General features: G+C 28.1%; 1 protein-coding gene across 1 annotated transcript; it reads left to right on the top strand.

The window, feature by feature from the left end:
* The first annotated feature begins 4,760 nt into the window (after window positions 1-4,760).
* On the top strand, window positions 4,761-17,841 carry LOC113549445 (nicotinamidase). The gene is made up of 10 exons (XM_026950752.1): window positions 4,761-5,330; window positions 5,402-5,741; window positions 12,942-13,071; window positions 13,141-13,197; window positions 13,576-13,680; window positions 13,761-13,889; window positions 13,952-14,080; window positions 14,375-14,543; window positions 16,156-16,298; window positions 17,433-17,841. The coding sequence occupies exons 2-10, from the start codon at window positions 5,707-5,709 to the stop codon at window positions 17,529-17,531; spliced, it is 996 nt and encodes a 331-aa protein (XP_026806553.1). The 5' UTR covers window positions 4,761-5,330; window positions 5,402-5,706; the 3' UTR covers window positions 17,532-17,841.
* Window positions 17,842-19,489: the final 1,648 nt, after the last annotated feature.

The raw sequence follows: 19,489 nt of genomic DNA, 5'->3' as shown, positions 1-19,489 counted from the left end.
ATATTATGTAGGTATCTCAAAGTGTAGGTAAATGCATTTTTCTTACAGTTAAAAGCAGTTTTAGCGGATATCGGGGGGAGAAAAGGTTAAGTTAAAGAAAAAAAACTAGGGAGTTGCTCTATTTTAGATTACTGTATTGGGATATCTTTATTCAATTAGGTACATCTTAACATTCTTAATATAGTGTCATGACTAGAGAACGTATTTAAATGCTCTAATTAACTACATAAATACCTTAAAAAATACGATTTAATGCACTCAACAGTAATTATTTTTTTTTAAATGCACTAAAAAAATATGTTTAATTATACATTTTTATTCTTGGGTACCTATTAATTATTCGTATCGTTTTAATCATCTTCTAAATTCTCCTATTTTCTTTTTACCCTGAAAATTAATTCCAAAAGATGAATATACAATTTAAATAGATACATTCGTTATACTTTTATCTTGTATTTCATAATAACACTATATAATTAGGTGCTGCTTAATTTTTATCGAATTTTATCAATTCCTATTTAAAAATTACTTAAAAACATAAAAAATGTCAAAAAATGCAAAACAAAAGTTACATTTTTTAATTACTTGGTGTATATAAATTAACTTTGTGCTTGGAAAGTAATATTTTCGAACATTCAGAAAAAAATTGCATTTAAATCTGTTTCCTAATAGTCATGACCTTCTGATAGTTTAATTCCCACTGCTGTATGTAGGATATTCAATCAATGGATGACTAGGGTGATTAGGGTAAAGGACCCAAGTAGATACTCAATTTTTATACAATTTAGCTTATTTACTATACTATATTTTACTTTATTCTATATTACCAATTAATTATAAGTAATATATTCTATATTTACAGATTGAACAATTTTAATCTTAAAATAAATGAGATATGGGAAATTAAGTAACCGCTCTGCTGTGCTATAAAAGTCGAAAGTATCTCGTCATTGAATAGGTCAATGGAATGGCGTATTTAGGATTTCGTCAAGAGGGGGATATACGTAGGCAAACACATAATTTCCTTCACGAGGGGCTTAGATCATATGATCTAGGGAGGGGTTACACTTACCATCACCACCGTTTCTCAAAAATGTTGAGAATTTATATAGATACTTATTATCAATAAGTATCTATACTTGCATAAATATACAAAACTATATTCTTTTGGTTTGAAAATGTATTATTCATAATTAATTTTTTAAACCTGAAGAAAACCATAATACAATATGTAGTAACTATAGGCCGCTAGGCAGATGCCTAGAATGCTTAGATTGCCTAGGTGGCTAGGTGGAAGTTCGGCACTGGTACTAGCACAAGTGTTCGGCTAATGAGTTGGGTTAAAAATAAACTAATGCCATAATAAATTATAAAAATAAATAATAATTCCTATTTTAGTGTTTAAGTTTGATTATTATTTGCATTCCATTTAATTATTGGAATTTATTGTTTAGAATGCCTATTTATATATGCATGCCCTCGCCCTGCAATGTTTTGAAATAGCAACCAAACGCTTATTATTAAAATCATGATAGCTGGATTGTTATTGACAATAATGACGATTAACGGGATTTAACGATTTACGATACGAATTGTTTTCAATCATATATGATTCATATTTAGCAGTAAGTTGTGTATGGACTACGTGCATCAACCATAATATTTCCAAATTCTTAATATTATATTATATCCCCCTCCATGTAAATACGCCACTGGATCACTGTAATAAATTTATTATAGTTCAATTATAAATCATATACGAAAAACGATTTTGAATGCATACGTGTGATCTAAGTATGTTTAAAGTAGGTTGCATTAATTATTACGCAATAATATTGCATTTGAAAATGTCATAGGTAATGTCATTGTATGTATAAAATATAAACATATGGTATATACGTTAAAAGTTTCAAGAATAATATTAAAATAATATTTTTAAACTACATTAAAACAACTAGAGTTAAATGATATAATATCATTAAGTCACATAGTGATCTACTCAGTGACGGAGTGATGCACTTGAAACCTGATATACAGCAAATCGATTTCCCCAGTTTTTATAATATTTATTGATATAATTGTTGTTTTTACTATAACTAAAACAATTACAGTTGTGTCAATAATTTGATAGTATAAAATATCAAAGTTTTTCCATCTACAATAAACTGAGTAATGAGTTCGTGATATTTTACAAACTTCGAACACGCAATTCTGTAGAATACTAACACTTTTTATACCTTATATTATGAACATCGCGTCAAAAAGTATAAAAATCCTTGAAGGTGAACGGAAACTTTTTGAACTTTGACATTTTATTATTCGAAATACAGCGATTGTAAACTGCGCCTGAGTTCTTATCAATACAAGTGTAAAAAGGTAATATAAAAATTAGATCTGGGTAAAATTTTAAAAACAAATAACTATATTTTTACAAAATCAAACAAAATTATAAATTTATAAAAACTTTAATTTATATTTAATTCTTTACAACCATATCAAATGAATAATAAAAGATTAAAATTAAAAATTAAAAAAATATATCATTTTAAAAAGTACAATATAAGGAAAAATAGTAACTTACTGTTGAATCAACAGTGTTGATACATATTCATCAATTATTATTTCGCCACTCTATTATATTTATTAGAATTTAACTTGTTAATTTTTTTAGGGTTTAAAGGGTTTATTTATACTATTTAATTTAATATATGTTTCTATTTGATTTTTTTTTTAACTTTGCCATAAACATAAAAATATTTAGATGAGTTGTATTGTTGTATAAAAGTAAGAATTAAAATGACTAGCGTGTGCGTGCCGTATACATTAGTGGTTAAAGTTGACTCTGCTGACGTTTGAGTTCATTTTTCAGTTGGACACTGAGCTTCTTCACTTATATAATATACAATATCTTCTAAATAATCTGCAAAACGTGTTACTCTATTGTCGTCAAGCTTTAATTTTATTCAATAATTTACAAAATATTCACAGATACACTTTCTGGGCTTAAAAATGGTATATACCATAGCATTGAAGGGTACAGTTTACAGTGTTTACACTATACATTTTTGATATAGATGAAAATTCGGGTGCAATTTACAGAAAAAAGGTGGTTTGGGCGCAGTTTATGTTTTGAAATCTGTTCCTTAATTATGTATAGGTAATACAATACCTAATAGGTATACGTAATAGGTAAACTCGTTTTATTTGTACCCATAAATAAATACATTATAACAATAATATTTAGTCATTTTACATACACAAAAAAAAACTATAAATATTTGTTCAAAATAAAAACATTAAACAGATATACTAACATTTATATAATATATATATGAAATACGAATGCAGTAAAACACTATAGTACTGTACAGAAAACTTATAGCGCTAATAATTGTAGATATATATAATATCTGTAAGTATCTATAGTATCTTATCATAATGGCAAGTAGATACTTCAATGACTTCTATGTTCCTGAATCTTGATCTTCTGCACTATAATATTTTATAATATGTTCTCATTTATTTATTCAATTTATAGTTACAGTAGATTATATGAATTATTTATTATTAATTTTTAAATGTTGTTTAATTATTTAATTTTCGAATTCCCCATGAAGAGGTACTTATAGATTTCACAAAAGACGAAATTTTGTGCCTATAAAACATCTCCAACATTGCGACCATTTAGGTATAGTTAAATTCATATTTATCTAGTCGTCATTAATATTTAAAATAATTTTTATTTTCTTCAACATTAATTTTTTTGTCATGTTTTATACCCGCTCTAATTGTTATGAGTCATTATTCTAAATAAAAATGACAATACGTAATTCAAGACGCAGACCTTAGACATTAAATCTGAATTGCATTTGATCTCACGTTAATAATTTGTGTATCGGTCATTGTTAATGGTCAAATACTCATAATATGTAAGCGAAACCTTTTCCTTATAAACTATAATCTTATTAATTAATTGTGATAATGAGGAGTAATAACATAGATATATATATTGAACTGTTTAATATACATAAACGTGAGTAATAATAACAGATAAATATACGTTATCAAAAATAAAGACTAACTAAAATTAAACAGTAGTATGTGAATAAATAAAATATGTCAAAACCAAAAAATATAATTTCAAAATAAAATTTAAAATAGTTACTTGGAATCTTAATACCATTATTTCAACGTAGTTATATTGTCCAACATATAAAACGGTTTTATACATTGCACAAACCAAATAGATAATATGTTAAAACATTTTTTTCTCCATAATGACTGCATGGTAAATGGTAATTATTATTATTTCTTAGAGCAATTATTAAGTATATCAATCTAACATATTATATGAATGTATACTCACTACTCGTTATAATTTTACTTTTCAAACGATTGTATAATTAAGTCTACTTTATAGAAATTAATTATGAATGATGATAATAAAGTCTACATACGTTTATAAACATACGAAATTCAATTTTACGATAAAATACATTTATATTTAATAATTTATAGATTGTCCGATTATACATCGATTTATGTTAAATTGCATAAATAATTTGAATAACGATGACGTGAAATTTGTATAAAAATTATAATATAAATTATTTATTTCCCCTTGATTTTACATTTCGGTATGAACAATGATATCATCTGCAGATGTTATACTATGTTTATAGTATTATAGTACTATAGTCATTGATAAATATTTAATCAATAATAGTTTAATTGTTTAAAAATTCTTTTAGATGTGTAACCTAACCCGCGGGCCATGGCAAAGTTTTGAAAAAAAAAACTTTGGGTTACATAAACGCGCGCTCTAGCGCTATAATGATTGTGTAATACAGTGTGTACATTCGATTTGCGTGGAAAACATAACATTATAATGAATGTAGGTAGCATAAGTAAAAAGTAATAAAAAAAAAAAAATCGGTCACGTGAGAAATAAAGAAATGAAAAGGTGTCCCATTAATGAAAATTGACGGAAGTGATGTGGTGACCGCGGGGTGGGGGTAGAACGCGCGCGTACGCGATAATATATATTTAAATTTTGGCGGTACCTGTATAATGTTTATATTACATAAATGTGCATATAGATTGGTAAAATTTGTTATACTTTTCGTCTTTTCACACGAACACTGCCAGTACTCCGACGTCGTCGTTCTTACTCTTCCCCTCTCCATCCCCACAGCTGTCGAATCGTCGACGCGCTACGCCGCTACCGCCAAGTTTTAAAACGAAACGTCCGCGTTACCATGTGACACATTTGCACGCGCGCGTCTAGCCGTCGTCGTCGTCGTCAGTACCAGTTACAGGTTTGCGTGCACGTACGAAATATTGTTATAAACGTTTTATCGATTAGGTTCATAACTTTTTTTTTCCTTTCTGTGTTTTTCAGATATCTACGAAATCACACACACACACGCATACGTGACGTACGTATACTTACAAGCGATATTTACAGAGTACGTGGCGCACCGTTTCGGGTGCTCTCGTCAACATCGAGTCCTTTCGACCGCTGCCGTCCTGTACACACCGCAACGCAATCGCGGTAAATATAGACATTAGACGCGGTCACGCGGACCACGCGACAACGACGAGCGGAAAATTTGCATTTTGCAGTACCCGCGGCAAACGCACATTACTCGCCAACTAGAACCCGCTGCTGACCGATCGACGTACACGCCAAGTGCCCGGCCCATTATGGACGCTTGCTTTAGCGCCTTCGATAAGGACGGGTAAAATATGTCATATTTAACAGTGCTGTATATATTTGTCAAGTAGATATAACTAAGAATAATATTAATTTAATTTATCTTATTAACACATAGGATTTTTTTTCTCAAAAAAATTAACCCTTATTAATCTCCCACTCTATATAAATCCCAAACGCTTCATTTATTCACGGGCATAGGTGCCGCTAACGGGAGCTCAAGGTAGTGTACCTTGGCTTTTCAAAAACAAGAATAAAATTTTAAAAACATTCAGTGGTATTAAAAATATTTTATTTTATATAAAAATAAATACCTATTTTTTTTAGACGCGCACGTTTTTCCAAATTCCTCAATTGTATTTTCAATAAATTTTGTATCCTCTATTCGTCAAAAAATATTCCTATGTATTTTACTTGAATAATTTAAGCATTATTTAAAAATTAGCGTATACTATGCACGATGCATTCACTTAACAAAATTACTGGCGGCGCTTATGTTCACGGGGTATAATAATTGGAAAAATAAAATAATACAAATAATATTTGCTTTATGACATATTTCTAGTACAGAAATTAGGAGGGAAAAGTTGAAAATTAGTGGGTACCTTCCTACCGGGTATCGAAACCTTATACAAAAAATGTGCGAATTCTATAGAATTTAAAAAAAAGTAGTCTCTCGATTTTTTTTTTCACGTGGCGTGGATATTTGTTTTGTGTGTAATTATGATATTTATTATGACAATAAACAATTGTTATAATGTTTTATTCTTTAGTCTTTACCCCAATTAGTCCATGGATAGTTATTACTATTGACACTTATGGTTAAGTATCTTTAACCGTGATCTTTAAAACTCACTACTGACCCGTCTGACCCTACTATGTATAGATGACGATGGTTTCATTGATGAAGTCAGCCTGATGATTTATTTGGGTAACCATGATGAGTCAAATTATTCAATCATATATTATCTATCTGAGTTGATCGTTCATGTGCTGGCGAAATAATTTCAATGAACGTGATTTATTCAATATTTGATTTATTATTTATTATATATAGTAGCTGTAGTATATTTTGACATTCTAAATAATTAATTCACTAAATTCCTATTTATATTTAGTTAAATATTTTTACTCCAACATAGAAACAAATTAATTAATTTAATAATAATATTATCTCAACGTAATCTGATAAATTATTTTTATAAAAAGACAATAATAAGGGTTAGTAACTTAATTGCAAGTACAACAAACGTGTTTATTATTGTTGTTGATTGTATTTTTATTATTATTCACTAAAATATTTGACATCTAAAATCTGTCAAACAAAGATTCGACACTACTACTTTTTTAACAGTAATAATGCAAATTGAACTGGTAAGTACTTACTACCTACCAAACTACCGATCGGTAATCGTCTGAGGTGCGAACAATTTATTAGCAAAATCTGGTGTTTTTTAAATAAACAAGCATCATAATAATATTGGAATTGACTACGAGAGTTACTCAACAATAAATTAATATTTTTAATCTGTTCTTTGTTATATTGTTTTAAACGGGCATAGAGGTCACTAGAATGATGTCGAGAAGCTTGTAAACGTTACCTACTTTTATTATAAACTTATTACCGGTTATTTGGGCGACTGCGAATTTTTGTTTCTTACGATACGGCTATTGGCAAGGTTTTTACCTTATAGGAATTTGCGTCTTTTTCTTCGTTGTCTCGTCACCATCATTTTACAATAGTTCATCCACTCCCATAAATATCCATTACACGGTGGCGTTGATTACGTCTCGCCTTTTTTTTATTTTTAAACATAATATATTTCACGTATTGTATTGTTCGCGTCCTTTACCTATATTCGTACATTATTTGACCCATTCTAATATTCAAGGATTTACGGTCACACATTATTATATTCTGACTGAAAAGAGCACACCTAAAAAACTGCACATTATGTTCCTTACGTACAATTTATAATATACCAACTGTATTAGTTATTGTATTATATATATTACCTATAGGTATACTTATAGTATATGTGTAACGGTGCGCCGGTGCGTGTATCTATCTTATAGGTATACTATTACTGTAGTTATATACGACACGCGTCGTACGTACGACTATCATATTGTGTTAATGTGTTGAGTTGTGATTCAGATAGGCTTATATTAGCTATTTGTATTAATTTCACACTGTGTTTACATTTATTTTAAATGATAGACATTACCAATATGTAGTTGATTTATAGAACTATATAGCTTGATTTATCGATTCGAATATGCATATATATATAATATATATATACAAGTAATAAACATGTAATCAAATATTAAGTAATAGCGGTCAGTTATAGTGAAAATGATGATATCGTCTTTAAATATTATATTTTTTTTATATATATTTATATATTTTATAATGTTATATTTACCTATATATGTACATATATATATATATATATAGGTTTCCTGAGTGATTTAACTTTATTAGTTTACTACTTACATACGAATGCTATAAAATCTGTTAGGAATTTTAGGTAATTATTTTCAATGTAAATAATTGCCAATAATATATTAATTACCTATATTTATTTATATATTAAGCTACCCAATCGTAGTCTTGGACTCATGGGCGCAACTAGGGGGGATAGCTTGAGAGTGCTTAGCACTCCCAAATTTTCTATACTGTTCTTTTACAATATTTGTAAAATTTCTATTTTGATAATTAATAATTTACGAGTATTGACCAATAAAATTGATAATTTATCAAAATATTATAAATGGAAACTTCAATTGCGTTTATTATTGTAGGCTGTAAGGCATACAGTATATACAAATATGTAGAATCAATAGGTTTTATTTTTAAGAGGACGTAGTACCCGCATGTGTTGTATCCGTCTTACACACGTACGACATGACAAATTTACGTTCACCAGTATTGTACTGTTAGTTTTGATATTAGAGTGAATTTACCTATACCTATTATAAAATTTAAATGTAGGATTATAATCCAGGGCCCCACGTAGCTTTTTAATAATATTATTTTTAAGTAAGTTATGATCTTTTTGAAACTATACATTTTAAAATGATCACAACTGTTAGATCCTCGAAGTTAATAATTGCCCGTGAAGGATCTTTTTCTGTAATGTGAAGAGTAAAAAATTGGCTTCTAACAAGCATGCAACAAAATCATTTTAAAAATCTAGCTTCAATATGTATTGAAAGAGAAATTACCAATAACATAAATTTAATACTGGAAACATGTTGAATAAATTTGCTTTAACTAATAACAGAATAATGAATTTATTATAACAATATATGAGTATTATGATATTATATGCTAAACTATAATAATTTTTTCTTTGTGTATAATAATTTTGCTTATCATAAATAATGGGGGGCACTCATGTTATACTATAGGTTGTAGCACCCCATACATTTTACCCTAGTTGCGCCCATGATCTTGGTATTTAAATAATTAACTTTATTAACAAATAAAGCATTTATCAATAGGTATAATTTTACCTTTTCTTGAGCTATAATATTCGTTAAAGTAAACACGTAAGTCATTGTATCTATATATTATATATATTATATTCGTTCTCGCGACCTTCTTACTTAACAATTCGACTACTCAGATAAGACGTCAAACCACAATCTTCTATTACACCAACTCATACTTATTTATTATTTTATAAATTTTTGTACCATCACTTATATTTATGTAAATAATTATTATTATTACCTCCTTATTGTATCAACATCATTAATATTACTTACCTAATCGTGTTAAAATAGTTAAAACTTAATATTCTGTATATAATATGACGTATATTGTACATATATATATATATATTTTAATTTAATTATTTTAAAAATAATTGAAGAAGATAGCCATTTTGTAGAGTTAAATTTTTTTGAAAATATTGACGTTTCAACATTTTATTTCATTAATATCCTGATTTTTTAATATTTTTTTTTAGTTTCGAAAAAAATTGCTAATTATTATTAATATGATAGTGGTATCATTGTATCAAACATGTGGTCCGCGTACTCGTGCGGCCGGCTAACTATCGGGCTAGCCTCTCGAAACTAAAAAAATACTAAAAATCAGGAAATTAATGAAATAAAATGTTGAAACATCAATATTTTCAAAAAAATTAACGTTACAAAATGGCTAATTTCAATTTTTTTGAAAATAATTCAATATAAAAATGTATTTTTTAACTTTTTTACCAAACCATTAAAATAAATTAAAACATGAAATATTTGTAGTTCTTGTCCCTGTAAATCTTATTAAAAAACCAGAATCATGGTATCTCCATTATTTTAGGATATATCGCAATGAGTAAATCCTCACGGGACACCCTGTAAATAGCAAGGTATTTAAAGCGTTCACAGCATTTTGATACACTAAAAACTATTGAACCTTGAGGTGTATCGATTTTACATTGTACCTACCTATAATTTCTTGGCAACCGCTAGAATATAAATACTATTTATATAGTAGGTGAGGATAATCAATGCTTTATAAGTTTTAAATGAAGGTAGTAAATAAATATAACACTATCAGTTCAACGATGCTTTTGAAAATAATGAATTATTATAATATCATGACTATATACAAATATTTAATAAATAATGTTTTTGATTAAACAGTAATTTATTTAAAAGTATCTAAATTTGGTACCAAATTATTTGCAAATTTTGTAGGCATACTTATAAAAAAAGTTATACAACGGTTTTGAAATGTTAATACTTACTATGTAGTTATTTGAATATAATTTATTTATACACTGAGGTGAGTACTTATATCCAAAGCCATGTTTTTAAATTTAAATTTAAAAATATACTAATCAACATTTTTTTTGTATACCCAAAAAATAATCTAAATTTTGTTATAGAACCATTTTTGCTTCCTAATTTTTTCATCGTTGTTTTGCTATTTTAAAATTTTTTTTTAAATTCGTCAGAAAAATTAAAAAATTACACAAAATTTGGTTTTAGAAAAAAAGCAATTTGAACTTAAATTAAATCGCTATGTGTTTTGTAATTTAAGTCATAACTAACTTAAGTTTTGATCACGCTTACTATAATTAACTTTATCTTTCCAACAGTTTATAGGTATGTTTTATGTATAAGTTGATATATTCGATACTCAATCCATACAAATATTAATTAAATATGAAATATTAAAATTTTAATTATACATTTATAAACGCTAACGCGTAAAATTGACTTGTATACATGTTTTAAATTTTTATCAAAGTTTATGGCTATATCGTGTATAGATAAAAAGTATATTATAGCTTATATATAATAAGTTTGTTATTCGTCCTTCGAGATGCACAGCATTTTCTGAGTTTTAAATGAATACTTTAATTTTTAGTGCGTGGTATTTTGATATTTGTTTTACGAATAATAATACAAAATAATTATCTCGTTTTAAATTTATTGAGATTTTGACTTTTTAATTATTTCAGAACGTTGAAGTTCATGTAATGAATTGGGTCAATTTAGACAATTTAGTTTTATACATATATGTATACCTACCTACATATCGACGCGTGACGTTGAAACCCCAAATGAATAATTATTTACCTAGTAAACTTATTATACTTGTATGATGTTATAAATACTTTATACTTACATTGTGGTCTATATCAATATATCATCATAAGCGTGCGCACAAGGCATCACGCGTTGTATACCGGAACAGCGAGCATCACCTAAAATATTATACTTAGGGCTCTATTATTATACATCACTAGAATCTCAGGCACTTGTTTACTTAAATTTGAGTTTTGACCCTAAAACACTAAAAAAGTAATCGAGAAAAGTTCAGAAATTAAAACTTATCATGCTATATGTATCAATGAATTATGCATGAATGTCGTCTGTGTATAAATATGAACTTTGAATTTTGCATCTATAAATTTCAAAATACACAGACGTGTAAGACAGATCATTAATTAAAAATACATTTTTACCATATTACTATGAAATGTAAAATACAAATAAAATTTAAAACTGTACATTAATAATTATTATTACTTAGTTGAATCAATGGATTCAAAACTAATTTATAATTGAGTTAGTCTTAAACACACTTGTATAGCAAATGATTTGGTCCTAAGGTTAAAGTTCTATTTATTGGCATATCATGTATAGTTGTGTGGACTGTAGACACCTCTAATCTACACAAATATAGTACATACATTATATTCGAAACTAAATTAAATAAATATTGTCTCCGTCTTACTATCGCATGACATAGCAATTTTACGTTTAGAAGAATCCATTTTACTCAGTTATTTTTAATATTAGAATGAATTGACTCATTATAAAATTATAAGGTTCCTAATAATGCTATTATTAAGATACTATGTAGTCTTTTTTTCAGAATTGCCCGTTTGCGTGCATTTACTTTTTTTTTATTTGTTTGACGTTTAATAGAGCTTTTGGAGAAACACAACTCGATTGTGTACATACATTTTTAATACCCATGTTAAAATGACCCATACACGATATTTATTTGCGTACATAAAATAAAAATTATAACAAAACTATAAAATTGTACAAAAACTGACAAATAGTTTTAAAAAAAATAACATTATAAATGTTCTCACTTATTATAGGTAAGTATTTAATTAACTATCTACAAAAACCCATTCAATTAACATTTAATCTGATTGTAATTGAACTTATAAGTTATAATATTGTTTTAATGAGACTAAATGCACATTAGAATATGGTGGGTAAAATTGATTATTTTAATAAAGAAGAAAACTTTTAACGCCAATTAATAATTATTATTATCTTTGGATTATTTTTAATAATAATAATAGTTATAATCTATATTTTATTAGCAGTATTGATGTTTACAAAAATGGAATTACATATATTGTTATTACATTTCTCAGTCTGTCACTAAGGATAAAATCCTTATTTTGACAGACAAAAGTCTTTATAAATATATATATATATATATATTACTAAAAAGAATATAATAATAAAACTGATAATAATAGAAATCAATTAATTATAAAATAAAATAAACAGCGTATACAATACGCATTTTAAAATTCAATTGTAATTTTATGACATATGCAAGTGTGGCTTATTAGTATTAGAGAATAGCCATGGACAGGAATTAAAAATGAATTGATTGATCTGAAGCTATTTTTGATGTACCTACAACCCTTTTCAATCGATATTTTGTTTGTAGCGATGGTTATTTAAACATTGAAGAGTTCGATGGCATCTGCAAAGGACTCTTTCGTAATGACCGCGGAATTGTGTATAGTCTCGATGTCCACACCCTCAAACATATATTTAATATATTCGACACGAAAAAGGTATGCAAGGCGAAGATTTAAGAGGTTAAATAAATAATTATTAGACAATTTTTCTCTCTTTTATTTCAGGACGGGTTGATCGATCGGCAAGAATTCACAATGTGTTGGAACAAGTGGATCAAGACTGTAAGTATGACGATGCATTGAGATTACGGAATGACCGAATTTAATAAATATTAATACATAGTACCATTGATTATAAATATTAATATTTATAATCAATGATAGTACATACCACAATTGGGAAATATTTAAATACGTCCTTAAAAGATTCCAATACATATTATATTATTCAGTGAATTGAGAAATGTAATGTACTGCTTTCACTATGCCTATAGGCTACAATGTATGTGTAGCGTATATATGACAAATCGTTGCCTGTTAGTACTACCATTCATTATAAATACTAATATCAATCATACCGTTTAGCTAAACATTTTCTATATCAAAAATCTCACACAATATTTGACTGAAGTACAGATGGTGTCTTAATTTATATTGCAGATTATAAGACCCGTCAATATATTCCTTATCATCGACGTCCAAAACGATTTCATATCCGGTTCGTTGAACATCAGCAACTGTTCTGCACAACAGAATGGATTGGAAGTATGGATATAAGCTAAATTAAGAATAACTTGTTCGTTGCAAATTGTTTTATTAAATGATTTGACACAATATTAATTCAGGTTATCGAGCCTATAAACCATCTATTGGACACTGTGAATTTCGATTCTGTATTTTATTCATTCGACTGGCACCCGATCGATCACATATCGTTCATCGAAAACTTATCTTTACGTCCATTAGATTCTTCAGTCACAGGTAAAAAAAAAATACCGAATTCCGGTTAAATTATTATACTCGTGTTTATTTATAGATCAAAGCCGACAACGCAAAATTATACGATACCGTGATATTCGAAGGATCTCCGAAGATAAAACAACGTTTGTGGCCAAAGCACTGTGTCCAAGACTCGTGGGGTGCTCAACTCTATAAAGACCTTAAGGTACCTATATAGTAGTATATACGTCTGTTTTATTTAGGTACAGTAAAACTTCCATACAATAAATTTACATTTTAACGAAATTTTCTTTTATTGAAATGTGTATTTTTCCAACCATAACCAAATTTATGTAATTCACACGTCTTTCTAACACATTTTTCTATAGAACTAATTTTATGTTGTCAACCATAAAACTTCGTTGTATGGAAGTTCACTCCTCTATATAATATATGTATTATGTATATATAATTACGAGAAACTTTCAATATAAGCAAAATACGTTTTGTGTTCATATAGGTAGTGGACAACGCAGTAAAAATATACAAAGGAACGATATCAGACGTGGATTCGTATTCGGTGTTTTGGGATAACAAAAAATTGACTCAGACCACATTAGGCACACAGTTAGCTCAGTTGAATGCAACCGACATTTACGTGTGCGGGTTGGCGTACGACGTTTGCGTCGGTAATAAATTGCATTATTCTTTATGTACTTTATGATAAGTTCATTTGCACCGTCGTCAATGGCGAAACGAACGTATAAACGATATTCATAAATGGCTAAACAATATACCTATATCATGTATTGCTGTATAGGCATAATCATTAATATGAATACTTATCTATGACATAAGTGTACTGTGTTTACGGGTCTGGCCTCTGTGGCAATAGCCATTAAAATTTAAGAATTTAAACTAATTCAAAAATTTTTTACATGGAATTTCACAAAAAATCACTCTTGACCAAATCTACAAAATACTTCTAAACATCCTTATGATTCATGACACGCAGGAATCGTTAATTCAATATTTTGAAGAGAAATATTAATGATAATGAACATATTCATGATTCAATAATTTCTCGCTGTGATGGATTTACGATGGATCTTGGGTTCAAACTCTCCAGTAACCTTGACCCGGGCCTTCATATTGAAATGGCTTGTTGCAAAGCTCTAAGAGTGTTGGGTATATAATGAGATTGTCAAAGGACCTTAACCTAACTTCGTCATTGAAAGTTTTATACTGTTCGTTAGTCTGGCCAATTATTGAATAGGGTGCCATTATTTTGGATCTCCATACTGCCGACAATGCTTGCCAGGTCGAAAGGGTACAGCATAAGTTCTTGCGATTTACCAGCTTCCTTTTAGGCATCAAATGTCCACCGCATAATTATTCCCCAGTTGCTATTCAACTTAATCTAGTCTCATTGGCAGAGCGCAGGCGCATTATGGGTAGCAAGTTCTTGAATGGACTGTTAGATGGTAGCGTTGATTACCCGACTTTACTATCCTTAATTAATCTTAAAGTACTCCAACGCTCCATTCGCTCCATTACTTCATTTCATGTCCCTTTTTGCTCCACCAACTACTTGCTAAAAGAGTCTATAAGGCGTATTATGCATAATGCCAATTTGAACCCCACTTTCTCTTTTAGTTAGCTCTGTCATATCTATTAGTATTGAAATGTCCATAAACTGTATTATCTCATTCTATATAAAGTGGTTCAATTTCGATTTATTTTAATTTTAGGGCTTCCCAATTTTTATATAGGATGTTTTTTTTATATTTTTATTTATTATATTTATTCCTTTTTTTTATATTTAACATCACCACCATACGCACAAATATACTTGTGTTGCCCTATTCACAAACTAATACGATTCAATGAAAAAATCATTTCAAATGTTAATAACTTTGACATGCCTGTTTATGATTGTATGCTACATAAATTTGTATAGCACATCTAAATGTTGACAAAAAAGTTGAAATTTTCCACTCGACGACTAAAAACCAGTTGAGCTGAAACTACCACTCCTTATAATCCCCCTCCCTAAATGACACCTCTGTACGTTTTACAATGACCTGCAGTACCTAAACAATTAAATGTAGTTTTAGCAATTACCGGTATGTTATAGGCTAGCTTTACGTTCGTTTGCCGTCACTGATCATCATTGTAATGTAAATGTATTATCATTATAATCATTGTCACCGTTTCATTACCTATGCCAGACGATTTTGTTGTTGTTGTGTGATTGTATGTCGTTAACGTTTCCGGTTTCCGCACTTTTATTTATTTCAGGCGCGACTGTAGCGGATGCGTTGTCTATTGGATACCGAACGATATTGATCGATGACTGTTGCCGCGGCGTCGATTTGAACGACATTGAAAAAACCAAAAACAATGTTGTCAAAAATCACGGTGTCATTGCTCAATCACACGAGGTGAATTTTAAATTTATAAAAAAAACAAACAAGTAAATAATAATAATTTAGGGAGATTGAATTGGACCGATGATCTGCCCATGTTATGTATAACACTCAGAATTATGACGATATCATAACCTTTTTATAATATATTTTCGTTTGAAAAGATCGATATTTATATTCTATACTATAAGTAGATGTCACAGCGAGTTTTCGGTACCAATTCATTATAATATGTATACCCTATATGAGCTGTGATGACGGGTTCATCAAAAGGGAGGATATTCGGCACCCAAACATTATTGTCTTATTGATTATTATTTAATTTTCTTTGATTATAATAATTTTATAATTTAATACAGCACCTATATTACCTTCCTTTTAAGTTTTGGACTAATTTACGAATTTTGTAAACAACTATTTGTAAAAATGTGACCATTGTAAACGTTATACTAATAGTGTAAGATTTTATGATAATTTAACAATTATAAATTCAATCCGGCAATAATAAGCTATAAAAACATTAGGTTAAATGACCCTAGAACGCCGATTTTTAGCTAATCAATAGTATATATAATAGCATTGATATTAACATAATATGATGGATGCGGAATTCCTATCTTTACTAAACATACACTCTTAGATCATTTAGGTCAACGGAGGTATTCTCACTCGCGCAGAATCTTTCGACCGTCGACTTATATTCGTTAATAAGTAAGTTTTATGTACTTAATGACGGGAAAGAGTGCAATTCGAACATTACTTTTTTAAACCCGAGTGCAAGAGTGCAATTCGACCTTACTCATCACAGCTACTAGTAGGTGGCAAAATAAAGCAAACGACTAAATTATCAAGAACGTGTAATCGTAATTCGTAAAGGATGATGGTGATGCCGGCATATCACAAATCCGGCCACCCCAATCGACGAGAGTACGAATCTTGATAACTCAATTTTTTAGAACAGTGAAAACATTTGTTTTTGAGTTATATACATTTAACGTTGAGACATTTCAGTGTAGAGACATTTTCAAGGGTCAGCAAAAATTTCGAGTTATGACTCGACTGTATAATAATATACGAAATACGAATATACCCACACGGCTGCATAATAACCAACTGTGAGTAATAATCGTGTTTTTTTAACCCTTCTAGATAAAAACAATGGTCGAAGGACGCGACAGGAGGCCTGAGCTGGGCTATAAATTGGCACTTGAAATCGAAAAATCTATGGAAAAAGATAATTACAAATAGGATCTATTTTATGTGTAATTATAAAATTAAAATTTTAGTAAAACAATCTAGTTGTAATTGAAAACTATGTAAGAAATCGCGTCGGTTGTTCAGTCATCATCACAGTATTCGATTTGTACTCATTATTCTTAGATTTCAATAAGTCTCTGGTGTAAACTTGGAAACTTAGTGTTGTGTTTAGTCAATAAACCACAAATTTCCACTACAAGTAGACTTAATATATATATAAATAATATAGAAAAAATAATTTGTACATGTGCACTGAGTATATTTAATAATTGTATAAAAATTAAATTTGTATTAGAATAATAATTACAATAATTGCATACTATTTAAGTATTAAACAAACATTCCAGCCTTATATTTTATACAAATACCACATTGTTAACTATTATTTTTATTATTGTTTTTTTTTTATTATTATTATTTTACATTTAATTTATTTATTAAATGTTAATTTTGTTGAAGTTTTGTCTTAAGGCGATTGATATGCTTCATTAAATTAGCGACATTGTGTTTTAAATTGTTGAATTGCAACACTGACATTCTGATACTTTTACTAGTGTTGTTTTCAGTTGACAAATCAATGATTATGTATTTTTCTATTTTTGGTCCTTCACTGAAATAATTATAAAATGATTACACATAGCATTAAAAAATGTGTTAACACCATCACAATTAACTATTTAAAATGCAGTAAATACAGCTTTAATTGTGTAAAATGATTATCAATTTGTTTAGTATCACATTTTTTTTTATTAAAAAAACTATTAATGTAAAGAATCACTAAGTAAACTGTACAAAGAAATGTATAATAAATACAAATATTGATTTTAAATTGAGGTTCATAATATATATTATCTATCTTTGTAAATTGAGGTTCATAATATATATTATCTATCTTTGTAAATTGTGTTTAATAAGTGATAAATGTTAGATACTTCTATATACAAAAATAATTAATAAATGTAAAAAATATAAAACATAAGCTAACTAATAAAATTAAAAAAACTTTGCGAATAATGTTTTATTTTGATTTTTATAATTTGATTTATGAAAAATAAAACTATTTATTTATATTGTAAATACCAGGAATGTGGTGTGTGACACTAAACAGCTTATAATAAACCCTGTAAGCATAATATAAACTTTTACTTACAAAGATTATTTATTTATAAAATGTAAAATATATTATTTTATTTTATAATTTAAATATATTTGATTAATTTATGAGATGATTAGAAAAAAAATTATTTATTCATTTTGATTCAGAACCGGAAACCTTGCATAATTTAAGTTACATTTAAAATGAAATGAGGTCTTTTACAAACTATAGTAAATTACATTCATCACTTCAAACCATTATGTGATGACTAATATATAATAATTTATACAATAAATGTAATCAATTTGTGGGTAAAAATAAAAAGAAACCGATAGATTTTACTAGAGTTAAATAAATTATCTACAAACAGTATTATATTATGTTTAAATTGATAAAATTATAGTATCTATGACAAACATTAATTGTTTTTTATATCTAAATAGAAATCATTTATGTCTCACCATGATCAAGAAAATATTTTTTATAGATATTTGTAATTACAGTTATTATTATTTCATTTCAGATTAGAGTTTGGTCAATCTATAGTTCTTTATGCATGTGTCATAAAATCATGCAGCCATAAAATGATAATCAATTTTTTCCTTTGGTTCTAGATGAATATACATAATGAGTTGAGATCATATTATGGTAGCCATACATATTGGTTGTCTAAATATCAGCATAGTACATAGCAGGGGTAGCCAAACCGCGGCCTGCGAGCCGCATCTTATCGTAACATTTTTACAAAAATAATTTTTTAATATGAATTTATGTATATTTATATTTATGTATGAATGATCGCATTTTTTTTTTTTTACATTTTGGCTCTTCCGTATTTATTAATATATTTGGT

This window comes from Rhopalosiphum maidis, chromosome 1, assembly GCF_003676215.2.
Source record: "Rhopalosiphum maidis isolate BTI-1 chromosome 1, ASM367621v3, whole genome shotgun sequence".
Classification (NCBI taxonomy): domain Eukaryota; kingdom Metazoa; phylum Arthropoda; class Insecta; order Hemiptera; family Aphididae; genus Rhopalosiphum; species Rhopalosiphum maidis.
The sequence above is the reverse complement of the archived record's forward strand: the minus strand, read 5'-3'. Positions and strand labels throughout refer to the sequence as shown.